Source organism: Onychomys torridus, chromosome 7 (assembly GCF_903995425.1).
Source record: "Onychomys torridus chromosome 7, mOncTor1.1, whole genome shotgun sequence".
NCBI classification, from domain to species: Eukaryota; Metazoa; Chordata; class Mammalia; order Rodentia; family Cricetidae; genus Onychomys; species Onychomys torridus.
In genome coordinates this window covers 60,307,249-60,328,947 of record NC_050449.1, presented here as the reverse complement: position 1 = coordinate 60,328,947, position 21,699 = coordinate 60,307,249, and the positions used below count along the sequence as shown (strand labels likewise).

Here is a 21,699-nt window from a genome sequence, read left to right as displayed (position 1 = left end):
TGGCAAGTTTTCTGTTTTTCTGGCACCTGTCTTTCTCAGTGAGGAACCTGCCACCAGCCTTCTCTCCTCTCCCACCTACTCTAATGTCATGCTTTGGTTTCTTCCTTTTCCATTTCTGCTTGGTCCTACTGGACAAAATCCTCTATTATACCAATCTATCTTCTCTGCTTCATGAGATTGGGGTATTATGACTTCCCCCAAGGAGTCACTGTTAGGAATAAGTGGGATGAGTTTAGAGTTCTAAGTGGGACCCAGCCAACGAAGGTAAAATCCCACAGCCTAATAGGGATCTCCAAGGGCATAGTCACCTGTGACTGCATCTTTCTGAATAAACAGAGGACCCCAGTAACAACATCCTCCCTGAGCAGCCCTCAGCCTGCCTCCTGTAGGTTCTCACTACCCTTCTCTTCCTCTCAGCCAGGTCCTCCATCTAAAGAAGTCCTTTTACATACACCCTCTTCTCAAGTGCTTTTCTGAAACTTTACAGAATGTGTGTGTGTGTGTGTGTGTGTGTGTGTGTGTGTGTGTGTGCCTCCCTGCCTGCTTTTTTGTCTATTTATGGTGTTTGTTCTAACTCACACTGGAAGCCTGGGTGTGACGGGCTATGGTAACCTGGTATAGGGCTTCACCTGTATAGCCCACCATAGGAACCAAGATACTAGATGAACCCTAGCCAAGTGTGAGGTGCCAACAGAGGATGATAATTCACCCTTGGGGCATAAGACCTGAGGCTGCAGGGTAAGGTTTTACTCACCTGCCTTCTCCTATCCTGTGGCCAGAGTCTGGCCGATTCCCCAGGAGCCATAATACCTGTACCCCTTCTCTACTACCCTGCAATTTCACATCAAGCCTGCCAAGCCTCTGAGACAAGCCAGAGTGGCCCTGGCTGCTGTGAGAGTAAACTGAGTAGACATGAGGAGAGTGTCCCCAAGGAGAGGTGGACTGTTCCCGTTTTGACTGGCCACCACCAGGATCATAGCTCTTAAGTAGCTCCCCTGGTCAGATTGCCTGCCCGGGCCTCCCTGGTAAACTGAGAATGGGGAACAATGTATGGCTCGATATGTATATAGGACAGGTTCCCACTCAGAATTGTATGCATATTGTGTGCTTCCCCCTAGCCTGGGGTCCCAGCACAGTAAGTTTGTTGGGTTTTTTTGTTGTTGTTGTTGTTTTGTTTTGTTTTTTATGGTACCCAGAGACTTTGCTCATTTTTATCTTAAATAAGCTCTGGCCATTCCTTCTCTAGCCCTGTAATGAAACACGGTTTTGTTTCTCAAGCTCCAGAAGCTCATAGTGCTGATCCAGCCACATAAGACTGTCACTAGCAAGCCACCTCGCTAGGTTATCCAAGCTGGACCACCTCTTTCACAGCCACCATAAACATGTGAGAGCCACATGGGCCCAAACAGCTGAGCATTCTATCACATGGCTGAAGGAGTTGTCTGTGTGCTGTGGTCTTGGATTGCTGAGCAAAGCCCATGGAGGTCTAGGCCCTAGGGTGATACTTTTGTCCAGAATGGCCCAGCTTGGTGGCTTCTCTGGAGGAGGAGTCCAGCGTTCCCTTGCTTGCTCTGCAGCATTTTGACAATAGCATAATTGAACCCAGTGCTCCAACCCAAGTTTTTCACTCCTAGGAAGACTCTGTCAGGAACTAAATTGTCTCCTTGGAAACAATGATGTGAGCCCACACAGCAATGAAGACAAAGAAAGTTCCAGAATTTTCAGCTAAGACTTTGAAGTTGCAAAAAACAAAGCAGCTAAGGTGCCAAGGAAGAAAAACGCTTGGCAAAGGGTGTCACCATGACAGTTCTGCCTCCCCGGGATGCTCAAGGCAGGAAGGTATAGTTAGAATGCCATCCTACCAGTTTAGGCTGTACCAACCAAGGTCTGCAGAAAAAGACCTTGCTCGGCAGGTTGGAGGCCCACTGAAGACAGGGCCAAAGCATCTGCTGACTAAAGAGCCAGGGAGCTAGCAATGAGCCTTTCAGGGCATGGGGAGAAATGTCAAGAGAACTTGAGAACTCGAGCCAGAAAAAGAAAGCAAAGTACTTCTCAGTAGAACCTCAGCCAGGTGAGGCTAGTCTCTGGGCAGCTGGCGTACAGGTATCAAAGATGGTGCAGGATGGGCTGAGCTGGAGAAGGTTGTGTTCAGCCTAAACAAAGAAATTAGTTGTTTGCATACAGGGACAATAACATGTAATTCCTAACGAAGAATGACGAGACAGATGGGGAAAATGGAGACAGGCTTGCTCTCAGAGGTCGTCCATGACAGCCAGCTGATGAGAACCTAGAGATAGAGAACTCAAGCTGAGAAGATGGGGGAGCGCTGCCTGCTCAGTGCCCCCATGGAGCACTTCGGTACCAGCCAGAGTGAACAGAGATAGGGCAATATGACACACAAAAGGAAACTGCGCACAGGTGCAGACAGCTGCATTGTCCAGGAAGGTAGAACACCTGGAGAAGGTCGGGAAGTGCTTGACACAAAGCCCCTTACTACCTGGACCAGCTGGCTCAGGAGCTGCCTCTTCCACTGGCATCTGGCTGCACCGAGGATGTGGGTGAACTGCTCTTGAGGTGTTCTGAAGCCTCAAGTACAAACACAGACAAGTCCAGCCCGAAGAGCAAGCACTCATTTACACATCTTGGAGTACCTGGAACAACAGTCTAGTATTTTCTAGTTCTACATTCAATTCTGTTTGATTGTGGGATGGGATCTCTCATTTCAAAGTCCTGTCAAAGCACGGACTGTTCTCACAGTCACCACGTCATGCAGGGATGATCTATCTTCGGTGGTCTCCAGTCTTAAGACGGAAGCCAGGAAAGTTTAGGTTTACCAGGGGTTTGGTTGTTTATGAACATGACATTGACTTAGAATGATAACAAGTTACTCTTATTATAGTATTATATTGTACCCTTATGCTATAATTCACAGAGTCAAGTGACCACAATGCTAATGTTCTTTTCCAGTTGTACTTGGCTTAGGAAAATGCCCCCAGTGACTGAGCATACATTGCTGCTGCCTTTGGAGGGTATTTTTCAACCAGGCAATGTTTTTCATCAACCCTGTATAATCCAGTGAGAGAATAACTTCTCCAAAGAAACCCGCCAAAAAGGCCCCACTAGACAGATTATAAAGTAGCTGGCTTATAGAACTGTGGTAGAAACTGAGGGCTTTGTCTCCCAGATTGCAAGCATGCCTGCCTCACTGTTCTGAGCCAGGTGCCATGCCAGCTCTTGTACTTTGAGTTGCATCCAGTGGTCCAGGCTGTCAGGGAGTAAGGGATGATGTCTAATAGGATGGGGAGCTTATATCCCTGTCAGCTCAGAGCAACAAAAAGTGTGACATCAGTTGGCAACTTCCTCCAGGCCTTTAAAACTCAGTTGCAAGTTCTAGTCTTGAACTTCCCTTGCATATGGTTTTACTTTAACATGGTTGGAAAACTTAGAAATTTGACAACTGGCCAGGCGTATGTGTAAACCATTCTAGAGAGAAGATACTGAGGAGGAAAGGGAAAAGGAAAAGGAAATGGTCAGCTATATTCTTTTTTTTTTTTTTTTTTTTTGGTTTTTCGAGACAAGGTTTCTCTGTAGCTTTGGAGCCTGTCCTGGACTAGCCCTGTAGACCAGGTTGGCCTCGAACTCACAAAGATCCACCTGCCTCTGCCTCTCGAGTGCTGGGATTACAGGCGTCCGCCACCACCGCCCGGCCCAGCTATATTCTTTTAGCAAGCTTATAGCATGCACCAGGCATGGTGCCAGGAATAAAGAATGAATGAGACATGAGACATCAGGCATCCTTTCCGTAAGGATGTAAGTGTATAGTGTATAATAGTCTCTGTCTATCTCTCTCTCTATCTATCTATCTATCTATCATCTATCTATCATCTATCTATCTATCTATCTATCTATCTATCTATCTATCTACCTATCTATCTACCTACCCTATCTCTGGTTTGACTGTATTGTAATAAATAATTACTTGGTTATATGCCACATACTGCAATAGAGATGAATAAGTAAAATGAAAGAGGCTGGTGATAAGCCACCTCCAGGGTAATAGGGAGGGCTTCTGAGAGAGTGTGATTAAAAGCCTTAAAAGATCTTTGAGAATGAGGAGAGCCATTCCAGACAAAAGGAATAGTGTATGTGCCTTCCCTGTTTTAGGAGGCCCTGCAGTTTTGGAGGCTGAGGCTGAGAGGGTAGGGATGGCAGCCACAGAGAGCTGACATGGGGGGATCAGCTGGAGCCTCACCAGGAATGGGTCCATCCTTATGCCTAGCCCCTTTCCCAGCTGTTGTTCCTGAACTCAGCCTGCTGAGTCAGGGGCTTGTCAACAGGAGCAAGATAGAATGCTCAGGGTGGGAGTGGGGGGGAGGGATTTTTTTGGCTTTTGATTGTTTTTTCTGTCCCATAGTAAACAGCTGGGGCATGCTAGGGAAACTCATGATGTGTTGAAGGGACTGGGACTTCACTTCTTAGTACATTTGATGATTGCTGCTCACAGTTCAGACCCCTGATCCAGGTCTGAGAATCTGAAGGTAGGAACTTCTCTGTTTTCCCATTGGATGCCTTGGAAGAATTGATGATACTCTTCCATCTAGTAGCTTTTATTTATAAATAGAAAGTCAAAGAAACACAAGTTCAATAACCACGGCATATAAGTTCTATTCTCAAAAAAATTAATCAGCCATCTTAGTTGGATAAAATTTCTCTCTTTTGAAAGTTTTTCTAAAACTATGCAGATCTGTCCAGGATAAGCAGGCTCTAATTATGTTACTGTGCAAATGGCCATTGGTTAGAGCCCTCCCCTTGATGTCCAGCAAGCTCAATAGTACAGCACACTCACTCATCTAAATGCCCCTCAGCTGGCTCTAGATCCCTAGTGAGTGACATGCAGTTCCTCAGAGCAGGCCCACTAAAGACATGATTATAGAAACTTTTTGGCCTTTTTCTGTCTCTCCAGTTTCCCTGCCCCTAACATGCCTAAAAGGAAATAGACAATATTGGTATTTAGGTTTGATAGACCCTTGCCTTACTATCCATCACCATTTGTACTCCGAGTTTGGGTCACTGAGTGGGAAGAAATTTACCCATTTCTGGGCCCTGGCCTATGCTCTTTCCAGCATCCTCACTTAGGGTACCTGGCTCTCAGGAAACCTGAACTGACTTTAGGTGAGCCTCCTCTCTGGTACCCCACCTTGAGGGCAAGCTCAAGTCTTCCTTGGAAGAGGCCATTTTCCAGAGCCCCTGCAGGACCTACAGCTTTCCACCTGGAGTAGGGACTTGAAGCCATCCAAACAGCCACCAAGTGAGGTGGGAGGGAGACAAGGGATGCTGAGAGCCCTGAAGAAAGGTGCCCAGATGAAGGGTCTGTAGACTTTCCCAAAGGAGCCTAGGTCTCTCTCTTACCACTTCTCTTGGCCTTACTGGGTTATATAAGAAGGATATTTAGTTAAGTTCTAAAGGGCTATGGGAACAAGGCTTCTCTTGGGTTAGTTAGTTTGGGATCATCATCACCACATTCAGGTTGTCATGAAATAATACAATACAAGCTAGAGATGGCTCCGTGGTTAAGAACACTGGTTGATTTTCCAGAGGAGTTGGGTTAGATTCCCAACACCCACAGTGTTGGAAATGGTGGCTCACAACTGTCTGTAACTACAGTTCAGTGGAATCCAACACCCTATTCTGATCTCCTGGGCACCAGGCATGCACATGGTATATAGACATACATACAGACAAAATATCTATAGACATATAAAATAAAAATAAAAATTTAATTAAAAAAATAAAGATCAGAGCATGTGATACTCAACTTTAGAATCCTATACTAATGGGGAGAAAACCAGTCCTAAGCCTACAAAGTCACTGACCAATCCCAGCAATAGTGGTTCCCAATGGGGCCATTTTGCTTCATCTCCCCTAGAGAACTGGGCAATGTCTAGAGGTACTGTTTGAATATCACAAGTGGACACATGCCACAGGCATCTAATCGGTAAGGATGAGGGACTCCTGCTAATGCTACAGGGCGTAGGGAGGCCCCCACTATAAGAATTATCCTGCCCCATGTGTCAGTAGTGCCAGAGTGGAGAAACCCCTCTCTAGGGCTACAGCATAGCTAAAGTACAAACCCCTTCCAGGCAGAAAGCCTGTTCTGTGCTGCTTTTATAAGTGTGTCCTAGTAACAGCAGTTAAATGGTTCAGTCCTATGTGTTTCAATTTGATGAAATCTCAGAACACACACACAGCACACACACCCTTGCATTCTCTCTCCTAGAGATTTTCTTTACTTCTCCTGGAAGAAGGTTTGGATTCCTTAGCTCTCATTAACTTTTGAAGGAAACTGCATAGAACAGACCCTAACCATCAATGGGCCTCCATGGAAGAAGAGTCTTCAAAGAACTGAAGCCAAATCACTCAGGGGTCATGTGGACAAACGGGCCTGTGCTATAAACCTGAAAGTGCATGTTAGCCAGACCTGCCCCAGGTTGGCTGGGAGAGGCCTTTGTGAATTCCAGCACCTGTGGGCAGAGGAGGGCAGGAGCTGAGCTTCTTAGGGGCTGCTGCTTCATCTCCCTCAGGAAGCAGCCTTGTCTGCTGCCTGTGTTTTGGAGTATGAGGAAAGAGTACTTTGGCCAAGTTTCTATAATCAGTGTCTAAGTGAACAAGTTTGCCTTGGACTGCTGCAGATTCTCCAAAGAGAAAGCCTTGCCTCGCCTCGCCTCATGGAAGCAGCATCTCTGACCAAGCCATGCGGGAGGGCCTGTGGCAGAGCTACCGTTGGGCTTTGATCTTGGTGTCCTAAGCCAGGGATTAGTCTTCAAGCTTCTGTCTAGAGCCTTCTCAGTCTACCCCAGCCAGACTTGCAGGATCTACCAAAGCACTCAGCTACAAAGCTGCCTGTATGGTCCAGTCTACAAGCAGCTACTTAGACCTGAGCCCATCTGAGAAGATGGCTAATTAGCACCATTGCCACAGTCCATCGGTACAAGTGGGGATTACTTTTAGTTGTCATAATCAAATTCCTGCACGGTTTCTTCTGATCCTCTGTAACTGCCCCCAAACACTGACCCTGCAATGTAAAGTTAGGATTGGTAGTTATTAGTATCTGTTTTGAATCATAGTATGTTGGCGCTGAAAGGATGTCAGAGTAGGTCTCCAGCCTGGCATCCTGTGTGTGGCCAAGGAAACCAGGGCCAAAGGAGGCCATGCTTTGTTCGTATCATAGATTAGACAGCAGCTCTTACATCCCTTGAATCATAAGCAAAATCTTGCCTGATCTTTGTGGACTATGGTCCTCACCTCTAGGCTTCTAAATTTAAGAATTGAAGTATCCATACCTAGTATGATGCCTCACATCCACAGCTCCAACCTCTTAAGAGGCTGAGGCAGGAGAACCACAGCGACCAGCCTGGACCCACGTAGTGGGTTGAAAGGCAGCCTGAACTATAGGAGACCTTGTCTCAAGAACACAGAGAACTGAAGTACCTTTGTTCAATTCCACATACTTCATAGTCTACTTAGAAGATCAGGGAAGGACAGTGCTGTGTCCATAATGGAGAGCAAACGAAAACCTCCCAGGCATTCAAATCATTCCCTGGAAAACATCTGAGTTACCAGATTGTGTTTCAGACTCAGAAACTGAAGAGAAGGGGAATGACCTTAATTGAGTGGTAGCTGGAGGGAACATGAGGCACAAATCCTCGGGCATGAGGATAACCCACAGAGATAGCCTACAGACATAATGGTGGCCATGTCAATGGGGTCAGGTCAGAAGGGCCGATTTCTAATCCTCTGGGAAGGGCTTTGAAATGCAGTCTTCACTGGCTCGTGACTAAACTAAGAAGATGACAGTTATAATCTCACACAGTAAAGGAACAACAATAAAAAAAGCACCAGGTGAGATGAAGGGCATGCCTCCTCTAGCATGTGGGCTTATGTATTGTTTTAAAATATGAACGCCTGGCCCTGAGTGACATAAGGAGATGATGGGGGCGCTTCTGCAGATCTGCACTGCTTCTGACCATCCAAGATTCCCAGATTTGGCAAAGCTCAGGAAGGCATGTTGAGAAAGTTGCCTCAGAGGTTTGAAGATGGGTGTGGATGGTAAGAGTTCTCCTTCCCCCCATGACCACTTTCAGTGACTGATGGAGGCACTGAGCAAGTAAAACGCTAATTTCCTCCTAGTCACCACAGTTACAGACTTAGAAAGAATGATGAGTTCCTAGCAGTTGGAATACACCAAACTATTAAGCTTTATTCAGCTCAGAATGTGTTGGCGGGTGCTTATACAAGCTCCAATATTAGAGGGGGGGAAAAAACTGTGAACCAGAGTGCTTTCTTGCTAATGGGTCCTGCTTCATTAGACTTTGAGCAGATGTGGCCATGAACATGGATTATGTCCTTGGCCTTACAAAGAAGCATCTATGGATGCTTGTAGTATATAATCACCTCCTTCAGCCTAGGGCAGGGCATATGTAGTAGCCTTGATGCCAAGAGAGTCTAGGGTGGGAAGTTAGAAGTCTCTCCTTGTGCAAAGGATTCCAATGTAGGATAAGGAGTCATTCTTTAGAGCAGAGAAGTCCCCAAGAATATCTCATCCCCACTATAGGTGACGCCCAGAATTAAGGGCTCTGGTCTGTGTACCTCAGGGTCCTGGCCTTCTCTCCAAGGACTCAAGGAAGAGGAGACCACTGAAGGGGAACTGCAGTAGCCCCCACACCGAAGTTCTGTGTGTGTTCTGGTTCCCTGGCAGCCAGGGGACTCTTAGCCAGTCTCCTAAGGGCATTGTTTCCTTGGTAGGAAACACACACTTGGCAGCACACCACTACCTCTCCCTTCTCCCAGCACCTTCCTCACCTTGTCGAAAGGAGATATACACCAGCCTCTCATCAAACTTCTGGACCTGCCGGAAGTTGTTAACCATTTCTCTGGGGGAGGGATCGTCCATGTGTGTGAAATACAGAGCTGTCTCCAGAGCCAGCAACTGGGGGAAATTGGAAACAGGTCTCATGAGCAGATAATGCTTGCTGGCCTGGCCTCCGGGGAGAGGACTGGCCACAGGCCTCTGGAATCAGCCCATGAGGTGCTTGACAGGAAGTATCTGAAAGCAATGGGAAAGCTAGAGAACTACTTCTCCATCCTGAGGGTCTCACTAACTAGCTACTGCTGGGTTGGGCTGGGTCCTTCCTGCTGTCAAGGTTCCCAGTGACCCCAGGATGGGCCCCCAATGAAAGGAAAGCTGAAGAGAAGGACTCCTTAGCCTCCCACCAAGGCCACATACTTCCTTTCATGACCTTGAATTGGAACCCAACTCTTAGAGCAACGGGGGCTGGGCTTGTTTGCTATAGTCAAATCAGAATAAAAGACAGAGGGAAGAGACCCACTAGGGATCTGACTGCAGGCTCACTGGCATGTTCACACCCCACGGATATGATACAATCGGTTTCTATGGCAGCTTCTGGATTAGGCTGTGGCTGCTTCCTCACACATCTCACCTCTGATTCAGCTCATCGCCCTCTCCCGTCCACCCACCAGCTGCCATTTCTCGAGGTTTCTCAGTTCAGAAACTTGTAGTAAAGAACAGGAGTTTGACGGAGAGGCTGGCTGGAACAACTGGGGTGGGGGTGATTATTATGCAGCACCACCCAACCTTCTCTACACTCCCTCTTCATGCTCTTAGGCTGCGGGGTGACTCAACTCAGAAGCCAGGTGATCCGGAGAACTTCTAACCCTGACTTCCAACATGAGTCGTTGCTAATGGCAGGGCTCCCCAGCTTGCACTTCTAGACTGAGCTCCGAGGGCAGTCAGTGAGTGAGCTCTCACTATTGCAATCCCAGGGCCCAGGTGTTAACCTGATGGCATCTTTATTCTGCCCCACCAGCCGGGCTCTTCCTCCTGGACAGCAGATGCCACCCAGCCACTGAGGGGTATGTCAGCAAACTCAGCTTTGCAGCTCTCTTAAATGAACGGCGGGAAGTCTGTCCCCCGTTTTCCTAGCTTGACGTCTAATCTCCTAGAGCTTAGCCTGTAATGCCTACAGCGTTTCAGCGGCGGGTCACACTGGAGAGGTTCTGAAGAGCTGCTAATGGATCTCAGAGGAAATCAAGTCGTTGATTAGAACAGCTTACGGCAGGGAACAATGTGCCGTACAGTCTCAGGCTTGTTACCTGATCCTGGGAAATCTGCACAGGGTTTCGGAAAACTGTCCAGAGCACGGTAGGGTAGCAAGGAGGTGTAGTCAGGGACCCTTCATAGCGGTAGTACTCGCCGGGGCTCTCAGGCAGAAGTTCTTCAATGTTGAAGCCTGGGATGAGAGCTTGCTGGCCTGGAGAGACGTCAGGAGTGAGGGAATCAGCTACCTCCTGGTAGGGGAGGCGTAAGCACAGTAACCGAGCTTAAATCCTCACATTCGGGCACAGTGAATGCGCTCATTTCTGGGCCACCTGACCCAGGGTCACAACACTGCCCAGGAACCTGCGGCTCTCAGTGTGGAGAACACAGGCAGCACCCACCCCTTACGCTGTTGTTATTCTTAAGGGGACACCGGTGTGGGCACGTCCTGTGCAACAGTGAATGACTGAGTAGCCAAGCACCCTCACCTTTGTACTTAACATGTTGAAGATGACTGAAGATCTTGTCGTATGACGGATTGCTGGAGCCTATCTGCAACACAGACAAGGCAGATTGAGCTGGGACGGAATAAAATAGGCTCTGCCTGCATTCACAGTTACTCTCAGCAGGCTGGGCTGGAGGCCTCCCCTGAGGAACTACTGCCTTACAAAGAAAATTCTGACCCATCCCCAGATTGTTGAGAGTTAATATAGTGGTCGTCACCTTTGGCATCAAACAATATCTAGGTTACAGCTTAAGACACCAGGTTTGAGTATCCCAGTATACAGGGTGCGTTCCTGGTTATCTGATGTGAGCCCAAAGACTATACCAGTTCATTTAACCCGGAACTTAATGGAACTTTGAGTTCACAAAAGCCAAGCCAGGTAAGTAAGCACATTGGGAATGGGAACAGATTGCCTCACTAGGGGAAAACAAAGCAAGCTGATCATCCCCACCCCTGCTGCCCCCAGTTTTTGAGATAAAATCTTGATATGTAGTCCATGCTGGCTTCAAATTCTCAACAATCCTACCGTCTCAACCTCCAACCTGCTGGGATTATAGGCATACCAGGCTCCATTCTTGTTTCCCAATATTACATAATTCATTCCAGAATGGAGTTTGGATGTTAGGTATTGTATCAGTGACAAATGCACCTGATAGTGCAGCCTAAGGATCCGTGTACCCCACAGGCCCTCAACAGCCAGGTGACCTCATACCATGCAACAGGGATGGAGATAAGGGAGGGGGTGCTTTCAATATTTTCAGTGTTACAAAAGCCATGTCTGTTTCAGCTGCCTAGATACAGAAAAGTCTTCCTCTGAGAAAAGAGACAAGGAGCCTTATGAGGAACAGCCCTGTTCTAGAGGCAATGCAGGGCGATCCAGGAGCAGCTCACTACCGATTGCTGTGCATAGAACACATGCCTGGTCCTGATACCATCCCTGCTACAGACTTCATGAAAGAAGCCCTCTGACCACCTCGTACCTCAATGAGAACAGCAAGGACAGCGAGACCTTCTGACTTGTCACTGGCGGCGCTGAAGTTGGGGTACAGGTCTGAGTTATAATGGACAATGTGCAGCTGCAAAAGGAGAGAAGATACCCATGAGGGGACAGGTGACTCACAGGAACCCTTTTGCTTCTGCAGAAGACTTGAACCCAGGTAGAAAGATAGACCTCTGTCTCTCCTTTCCTCCAACAGAACTGATCCCTCACCCTTAGCATCTATCCCCGGTTTTCCCCTTTCCCCAATCCTCTTCACCCTGTAAACCAGGGCACATCCTCTCTAATCCATGGGATCTCTAGTGTCTGGGAAGGCACCTATAAAGTAGCAGAGGTACAACAGACATGAATGAATGAATGAATGAATGAATGAATGAATGGGCTTTTATATTAACCATGAAAAGACTTTGGTGCTTTGGAGTTCTTCTCTCTTCTGATTTTTTTTTTTTTCTGGAGCCTGAGGCCAAGTGGTCTCCTGTCATTTGGCATCTCTGTACTTGATCTGGAAGCAGTAGGGGTGGGACAGGAAACCAGTTGCCAGCTACAACTTAATCATAATTGATAATGCATGAAACACTGGTGTTTATCCCTCGGGCAGACAGAATCACAGCATGGCTTTTACCAGCTGGGTTTAGCAGTCAGATTTTCAGAGACTATAAAACAAAATGGCATTCCAAAAATGCAGACTTTTGTCTTTTTAAAATAAAATTGTAAATGGTGACATTTTTAATCAGCTCAGTAATTAATTATTAAGGTAAAGAAAATGTTTTGAGAAATCCTAAACTTACAAAGTGTAGACACACAGTATGACCCTTGTTATTATAAATTCTGGTGGTGCTTAATCTGACTTTTAATCCTAAAGATAGCATCACCTACCTTTCAGAAAACTTTATAGTGGATAGCTCTAAATGCAAAATCCATGCACTTTTATTCTGTGTTCTTGAGAAGACTATTGCATATTGAAATCTTTATCTCAATTTCTTTTGTCCTATTCACGTATCATCTCCCTTTTTGAAAGAAATTCAGCATAAGGTCTATTTGTAATGCCATTACATAGCCATTTTGCTGTTTTTCATTTTACTTTATTTTTTATGTGTATGGCTGTTTTGCCTGTGTACACATCTGTGTACCATGTGCATGCCTGGTTCCAGTGAAGTCAGAAGAGGGCCACTGGGTGGAGTTACAGATGGTTGTTAAATGTCAGGTGAGTACTAGAACCAGGGTCATCTGGGGTGGTGGGCAGAGTCTTACTTGTATAGCTTAAGCTAGCTTTGGGCTTGAACTCTCCTGCCTCAGCCTCTTGAGTGCTAGGGTTACAGGCATGCACCACCACATCTGACTTTTATGTTAGTTCTTGTAAGTTATCTTCTGTTAAGGCTTCCTCAGGGGCTCTTGCTTCACCATCTTTTCCATAAAGGATGGCCTACCACGTGGCCCACACCATCTTAGAATGGCGCCACGGAGTAGACTTCTATTTGTGTAAATTACCCAAGATAGTTATCGCTTGACCTTTGACCCTCTGGTCTGCATCAGTTCTTACCATATTCAGATAAATAAAAAAGAGGTTGAAAATTAACCTAGGTCTATGGGCACTCACTCCCTGGTGAGGGGCTTCAGAAAGTCTTCTGTAGTTGCCACCCAGCAGAAGAACCACAGCTTTAAAGAGATCTCTATAGAGGATCTGCCTGGTGTTTTTTTGTTTGTTTGTTTGTTTGTTTGTTTGTTTTTTCTCTAGTATTAGCAATTATGGCCTATTTTTACCAGGCTTTGTCTGATGATTAGCTTAAGAGCAGAGAATGCAATAATTAGTAATATTCTTTAAAGATTTTATTTTTGTTTTAGCAAGGCATGGTGACACATGCCTTCAATCCCAGCACTCGGGAGGATTTCTGTGAATTCAAGGCCAGCCTGGTCTACATAGTAAGATCCAGGCCGGTGAGGGCTACACAGTAAAATTTTGTCTCAGATGTTAAAAAGATGTGTGTGTGTGTGTGTGTGTGTGTGTGTGTGTGTGTGTGTGTGTACATGCATACATGTGAATGTAGTGTCTGACGAGGCCAGAAAAAGGCATCAGGTTCACTAAAGGTAGAGTTATAGGCAGTTGTGAGCTCCCCAAATGGGTTCTGGGAACCAAACTCAGGTCCTCTGTGAGAGCAGTATGCTGTCTTAATTGCTGAGCCATGGCTCCAGCACCCCGGAAATATTTTTAAATGCGTAAACTCTCCAAACCTACATCCTAGCTGCCACTTTATTCTCCCAGGGGGAAGCAGAAGCCTCAACATTGCAATTAGCTTGCAAGAAATTGCAGTTCTTGAGCTCCAGGGAAGGAAGGGTCTGCTCTGAAATACGTGCGCCTCCAGTCATACCATTCTATCGGGCCAGAATCACATCCCCTCCACACTGGTAACAGACCTATAATTAGGTTGAGACATTAAGCAGTTCAGCAGTTGTGAACAGAGGAGAGAATAGTTGTATCATTATTTAGCATGGGATCTGCTAGCTGACCAGCAACATTTATCTCTTCCGATCTGTTTCTCTGTATACACTCAGAGCCACATCCCCGACTCAAAACTTGGAGTGGAAGAACTCAAGACCCCTCACCATCCCACCCCATCACATGCCTGTGGTACAGCAGGAACATCCAGCCTCTCTTCTCATTCCCTCTGGTATTTTAGATTAGAATCTCAAGGCAACATGACACAATGCTGTGCCCACATCTCAAACCGTCTTCAGAGAATCTCTGATCGTAGCGATGCCCTACACATCTTAAAGCCAGTCACCCCTTACTCTATGGCAAACTACAAGACGGTCCTGGATCAGTGTTCTCATGTTCCCAAGTATAATTCATGGCTAAGAAGAGGAAGGATGATGTGGGAGAAACATTTGTAAGCAGCATGCTGTGTGAAGACTGAAACGCACAGAGGAGCAATGAGCCTGGTATGATTAAGCAATGAACCATGACAGCCAGGCGAGCTGGGAGGTCTTCATCTGCACAAAGCAGGAGGATGTCTAGAAAAGGGCCACACGCATCCCACCATGCCATCTGCAAGTCTGGCCTTCCCAACAGCATCACACAGTAAAAGGGACAGGCAAACTCAGTATGCTTCAGTACAGGAAGGGACAGAGGCACCCGGATAAATGCAGGGGGCAGTGAGACCTGGCTCCTAGACTTCTGGGAGAGTGGTGGGGACTATGAGGATTGCTCTATCCCAATGGCCACAGAGAGGGGGCCAGCGCCAGGTACTCTCTACCAGACTGGCCATTCACTCACCTCGGCGGCAAAGTGCTTCCCACTCACGGTGTGTTCAGAGCCATGGGGGTCATTGCGGTTCCCCCAGTGCAAGTGCAGCTGCTCCGCCCTGTACTGGTGGGGCTGGAGGCCCTGGATGTACATGTCCGAGTTCAGATTCAGTCTCACTGTGAGGAATGGAGGAGCAGCCTTCAGAGCCCTGGTCCAGCTGAACCCTGGCCAGACCAGCCCTGCTAGAAAGCAGGCAGGCAGGCAGCCCCCACACAGGTACAAATGGCTGCAGGAACAAGGCACAGACCAGAGCAACAATGCCTGCAGGTCAGAGGCCTGGCCTCTTTCCCACAATGCAACTCCAGTGACACCATCACCTTCCTGGATCCCCCTGGAAAGCAAGCATCAACTCTACGCAATGATGGTTGTTTCTTTACTTACCCATGTATCAGGCTGTCTGTGATAACAGACCTGTCAGTGAAGAACTTTCCAAGTTGGAAAATTATATTCCAGTGACAATTGCTATTTAAGAAGCACTTACTATACAACAGACTGTGATGTATCCAATCTCTAGTGTCCACGGAACAGGTCAGTGGGTCCCTCTTCCAAATGACAACTCAAGAAAGTCAAAATTCTTACCCAGCCTGATGGCTCATTTAGTATCTGTGATGGCTAATCTTGGTTGTCAACTTAATTGCATCTGGAATCAATTACAACCTAAGCAGCTGGGCACTCTTGTGAGGATTTTCTTGGTTGGATTATTAGAAGTAAAAAACTTACCTTAAACCTGGGCTCTGTGTGTGTGTGTGTGTGTGTGTGTGTGTGTGTGTGTGTGTGTGTAGCAGAGTTATGATTCAAACCCAGTCTGTCTGACTAAACCCCAAGTGTCCACCCTCAGCAACTGAATTGCTGATGCCTTGGATAGTTTGTGATGACTCAGAATTCACCCTGGCAGCTTAGTCAATGGACCAATGGGATTAGACTTCTCTCTTCCCTCTCCCTCCCACAGGAGATGGGCTTCTGAAAAATGCTGCCCAGGAAGAATCACTGGAGCCAAGACTTGTAGCACACACACAAGACAGTGGGCCAGGAATGCCTCACAGCCTCCCCTATTCCCCTCTCCAGAGTGCCTCAGAGGAGCCCTCCAGGCCAAATGGAAGAGTCAGGCCAGGGAGTCAACAGGGCCTCGGACCTGCCTCTCAGGGTCACCAGGGTCTCCCCCTTACCTGAATGGCCATCATTGGTCAGGTTCAACAGCTTTTCAGCAGATACATTGTAACCTTGGAACTGTAGGGGTGTGAGGCTGGCATCATACTGGAGGATGTCGCTGTGTAGGTCTATCGGGGACTGGAGGAGGCCCCCACAGGACGGGTACTTCTTGGACCAGTTCTTTTCCCCAGCAGGACCTAGAAGGAGAGATCCAAGCTCAAGCTCAGTTCTCCACAAGGAATTTTCCTCACCTTTTGATCTCCGTTTATACAAAAGTTTCTTTTTATTCCCTTATCTTTCCATAGACAACCACACTATTCTACATGAGACAAGTATTATGTACTGGTCCCTTGGAGCTTACAGCATTCTGTGGACTTCATCAGAAAGTGGGAAGAGTCAGAAGAAATACTTGACACCTTTGCTCATTGTAACTGCTATGAGGGAGAAGAGCTGGCCCTAGTTTTAGAGGTAGACTATTCAAGACCTGGAGATAGCAGCTTGTAGAATCAGGTCCAGCAAACATCTCAAAACCATCTGCCATTAAAGTTCTGTGGAAGATGAAAGACTAGAGTATCCCAGGCCAGAAACTAGGGCCCCACGCAACCTACACTTTATTGCCATGTTAACATAATACATATCCTCCCCTACATGAAGACTAGTGACATTCAGCAGTTTACCATCTGCTTATTGAGCACCTATTATGTGCCAGAAATTACTCTAGGTCTTGAGGCCACCAAGCTGGATACTCTAGGGACATCCAAGTAGGTGTTCTAGTGGGGAAAAGTTGATGAATCTGCCAAACTCTGTCAGGTTGTGCAATTGGTATCTGACTGACCATAGCTTAAATAGGTCTTTGAGGCTGGTGGATTCACAGTGTGATGTTCCTGAAGGAAGCCCTGGGGATACAAACTCCTGATACCCACATCTAGAGTGCAGGATGCAATCCCAAAGGGATGCTTGAAAAATGTTGAGTAATTACAGGCCTGGGATCACAAAACCAAGTACAGCAGGGTTTTAACTGGAGGGAAGCCTGGTAATACTACAGTCTGATTATTGTAATAAAATTGACAAGTCCTTGGTGAGGAGAAACAGGCTTAAAAGTGAAAATCATCCGGGGCTCATGTTCCTTGCTAAATACTGGCTAGCAGTCACTCTTCTGTGGATGAAAACAAAGATCCCATGTTCAGATAAACCAGTGGTTCTCTCTCACCTGTGGGTCAGCGACCCCTGAGCTCACACAACCTTTCAGGGGTCACCTAAGGTTATTGGAAAGCACAGATATTTACATTACAATTTATAACAGCAACAGAATTGCAGTTATGGAAATCATTTTGTGGTTGGGGGTCACTACAACGTGAGGCATTATACTAAAGGGTCACAGCATTAGGAAGCTTGAGAACCACTGAAAACTCTGTTACTCCCCCAGGGAAAAAATCTTGAAAGAATGTAAATCTGTGTTTAAAAGATTATCTTCCATGGTAATTAAATGGATTTTCAAGCTACTGGCAGACATTTCCCCAAAAATAACTGAGATCTTGGGAGGCTATAAGGAGGAAATTGTGTAAATTGTGTCCTACATAGTAATTATTAGAAGTTAGAGCCATACTAGATATTTGGGGGTGAGAGAAATGAGCATGTTAAAGACAGTAGAGTCAGTGTGGCCAAGGCCTTCAGGAGAACATAAGGTGGGAACGTGGGATGCCCAGACAACAAGCCTGCAGCACCCCTATCCCACCACCTTGGTGAGTGGCCACAGCCGGGCCATCTTCCCTCCCGGAGCTGCTGCCAGCCTTGGTTGAAATGTCAGGGTTGAATACTGTATTCTAGAAGGTCCCTCTGGTTCCTGAGATCCAGTATTTATGAAGATTACAGGACTGAACACCTTCGCCCTCTGCACCAGGCAAGTTGGAACGGCTCGCCGAGGCTCGTTCATGTCGAGGCAGCGTTAGTGCATGTGATGAGATGCCCGGTGGGAACCAGCTTCAAAAGTGAAGGCCCAGAACGCTGGTGTCCCTGGGGTGTAGACAGCACCTCCCCAGGCCTGGCCTTTGTCCACAGGCAAGCTAGTCATTGGCACCAGTCACAGGCCCTTGTGGCTGCAGGGCCTTTTCCATCTGCCATGCTTCTTTTACCGTCAGCAGCATGGCTTATTTATTTTAGTGGTTTTGGTCCTTCTAAAATCTAAAACCTTGACATGGCCAAGGGGACAAGATGAAAGTATTTTGTAGATGAAATACTGGGATGGAGTGATTTGTCCAAAGGTAACCGGAGTTATCTGGCTGGGATCACGAGGCCTTGGTGTCTTCTCTCTGGGTGTTTATCTGGGAGAATTTGTGCATGTTTCTTCCCTGTCTCTCCTACATTCTCCTTGGAGGTAAGGAGTGTCTCGTTCATCCCCACATTCCCTACAGTGCCTGGCACATGGCAGGTCCTCACAGGTTTACTAATTCTCCCACCTGGTTCCTGCTTATTTTCCCTAAGGGTACTTGATTACCTGTTTGAAGTCCCCCACATGCTCTTTCCCCTTTAAAAAGGAGTGGGAGCCTGTTACGGTGGTGCATATCCAGAACTTTAGTACTGCTTCCTGCTCCCTCCCTCTGTCCCTCCCTCCTTTCATTCATGTCTGTGTGTGTGTCTGTCTCTCTGTCTGTCTCTCTGTCTCTCTGTCTCTCTGTCTCTCTGTCTCTCTCTGTGTGTGTGTGTGTGTGTGTGTGTGTGTGTGTGTGTGTGTGTATGTACAGGTGCATGCATACTCTAGGTTAGCTGGCCTGTGAGTTTCTGGGGACATTAGATTCTCTGGCCTCTGCCCTCCATCTCAGGATAGGAATGATGGGATTATAGATGTATGCCACCATATCATGTTTCTTCACATAGGTCCCAGGAATTGAACTTGTGACCTCAGGCTTTCACAGTTAACACATTTACCCACTGAGCATCCTGCTGGTCCTCTGTAATCCTAGTATTTGTGAGGTGGAAGCAAGAGGATCAAGAACCCTGGCTGTAAGTTTGAAACCAGCTTGGCTACATGTGACCCTGCCTTAAAAAACAAAACAAACCAATGTTTGAAAATGAGATCACTTGTTCAGGTTCAGCATGTCTCTTCTTAGCTTTTAAGTTCACCTGTGTGAGGATTGGTTCTGGGTGGCTGGGACTACTTGTTGAAAATGAAACCTGCCTTCCATCCTATAGTGCAGGACGTGGCCTGGTAAATATGACTTCATAGTGTTGATAGACCCCTCCACCACCACATTAGGACTCTTTCCCCTTGCACATCTGGAGACACTTAAACAGCCTCGTGGTTTCCTGGCTTGGGAATTAAGAAGGGGAGACACATGGCGAGGCACCTACACAACCAATAGCAAATATGCCAGCAGCAGACTCTTTGCCATTATCCTCGTTCCTGCCCAGCCCACGAGTGACCTGCAGCCACAGTAAGCCTGGAAGGGTCACGAAAGGCAACAATTTCTCAGCTGAGTCTCAGGTTCACAATCTTTTTTTTTTTTTTAACTGAGACCATGTCTCGTATATCACAGGCTGACCTTGTACCTCTGATCCTCTGTCCACATCTCTCCAGTGCTTGGATTACAGGCATGTGCCACCATGCCTAGTTTAGGTGGTGCTAATGCTGTGTGTCAATCATTCTGCAACTGAACTACATACCCAGCCCCAGCTTTGAAACTCTTGCCAAGTGCTCTTTGCCAGAGAGCCCGTGCTGGGAGCAACTCTTACAAAGCAGCTCCTCAAACACTTTGCTCTGGGTTTCCATGGCACCTCTTCCATTGGTTGGACCCCCATCCCCATCCCCACCCAACTCCATGACCATGTACATCCCAAATCTTGTTTTCCCAAGTAAAGCAAGGCATTATGTCTTTCCAGTTCATGAATTTTCCCTACTGGTGGCAAAAAGAAGTGGACAGATCTCTGTTTTAAAATACAGAGGAGGATTAACATGGCACTGTTCAAAACGTCTCTCCTGACTTCTGACTGGGGATTGTGAGGCCCAGGGTACAGGACCTGCATTATCTGAGGAGCAGACTATCTGTGTAGGGAAAATTTCAAATGTGTCCAACAGCAGAGAGAGAAGCAAGGTGAACTCCACATCACCCAGCTGTGACAGTTTATGAGTTACAGCTGTTCCCGTTTCATCTCCATTATCTGTCTGGATAACTCTGAAACAAACCAGGTTGGTTTCATCTGCACGTGTTTCAATAGGCTTTCCTAAACCATGAGCACTCAAAGCAAAAACTCAATACCACTCTCACCCCTGCAAAGTTAACTTAGAATTTAATATTACCAAATCCAATCAGCATTCAGTTTTGCAAGTAGATCATAATTTTTTTTTCCCAAGGAAGCAAAGTTGGAGTTTATTAAGAAATGGTGCTAAACTGAGAGGTGGTGGTGCACCTTTAATCCCAGCACTCGGGAGGCAGAGGCAAGTGGATCTCTGAGTTCAAGGCCAGCCTGGTCTACAGAGTTCAGGACAGCCAGGGCTACACAGAGAAATCCTATCTTTAAAAAAAAAAGGGAGGGAGGGAGGAAGGGAGGAAGGAAGAAAAAAGAAAAGAAAGAAAGGATGATAACAGATTATGTGTGGGTGTTAGAGGACAGAAGGGCAGTCAGGAAATGGGCAGTATAGACACAGGTGCAGACTTCTAGAGGAACTTGTATTTAAGTCTCTTAGCATTAGCCCCAGATACAACATTGTTGGCTTCTGAAGTTACATTGTTCAAAGGGCTTCTAAGAGATGTTCTTTTTTCTTTGATCATTGGTGGCTTCTAAAAGTATAAGCTATTACAGGCTGACAGGATTAAATACACGGGTCACAGAGAACTATGGAATCTTCACCAGATCTATGTCACAAAGAAGTCCAGACATGCTTTCACTATAAGCAGTGTTTGTGCTCTTGTTTGTGAAATTCTCAGAAAGTTACGGCTAGGGAAGAGGTAAGGTTAAATCCAAAGGTCATGAGGCAGTGAGACAGCGCTGCAGGGAAAGAGCTTGATGCACAAACCTGATGACCTGAGTTGACTCCTGGAACCCATGTAAAGGTGGAAGCAGAGAACTCACTCTACAGAGTTGTTCTGTGTGCCCACATACATACATCATACACCATGTGATAATTTTTTTAATCCAAAGGTCATACATGTTTAGGCTTTAAGCATAATTTATTGCTTTTTAAATTTCATGTATCGTACATGTATGTGCACATGGGTTTATGAACATGTGCATGCCACCTAGTTCATGCAGAGTCGGAGGACAACTTGTGGGAGTCAGTTCTCTTCTCCCACCATGTGGGCCACAGGATCAGGCTCAGGTCATCATTCTCGTCAGTAAGTGCCTTACGCATGGAGCCATCTCACAGTCCTTCATTGCTATCCTAGCATTCTTTTTAATTATTATTTGCAGTAGACTCTATGGCCACATGCATGCCAGGCAAGGTCAATGCCACTGAATTCCAGCCCTCGTCTCTGCTATTTTAACATTCTCATTTGTAATATCTCTATGGAAAAGAGAATATTGTCTCTATGTGGGCAGAATTCACAATGAATTTTAGCTGAGTTAAAATTCTTGGCTCTCAGCTGAAGAGAGGCCTCAGCCGGTCTCCAGTGGAAAGGGCTCCTTCCCTTCTTATG

At 46.6% G+C, this 21,699-nt stretch overlaps 1 protein-coding gene across 4 annotated transcripts in view; it reads right to left on the bottom strand.

Annotated features, from left to right (window-relative positions):
- Positions 1-21,699, bottom strand: part of Ca12 (carbonic anhydrase 12) — a 55,314-nt gene that overhangs the window by 4,623 nt on the left and 28,992 nt on the right. For 3 of the 4 annotated variants that reach the window (XM_036193963.1, XM_036193964.1, XM_036193966.1), the window contains exons 3-8: positions 16,084-16,263; positions 14,888-15,033; positions 11,600-11,695; positions 10,603-10,666; positions 10,171-10,328; positions 8,860-8,986 (exon numbers count right to left, since the gene is read on the bottom strand). In XM_036193963.1, the coding sequence (XP_036049856.1) occupies positions 8,860-8,986; positions 10,171-10,328; positions 10,603-10,666; positions 11,600-11,695; positions 14,888-15,033; positions 16,084-16,263 (771 nt within the window). The remainder of the gene's footprint in view (positions 1-8,859; positions 8,987-10,170; positions 10,329-10,602; positions 10,667-11,599; positions 11,696-14,887; positions 15,034-16,083; positions 16,264-21,699) is intronic. The other variant, XM_036193962.1, reaches the window with a different exon arrangement.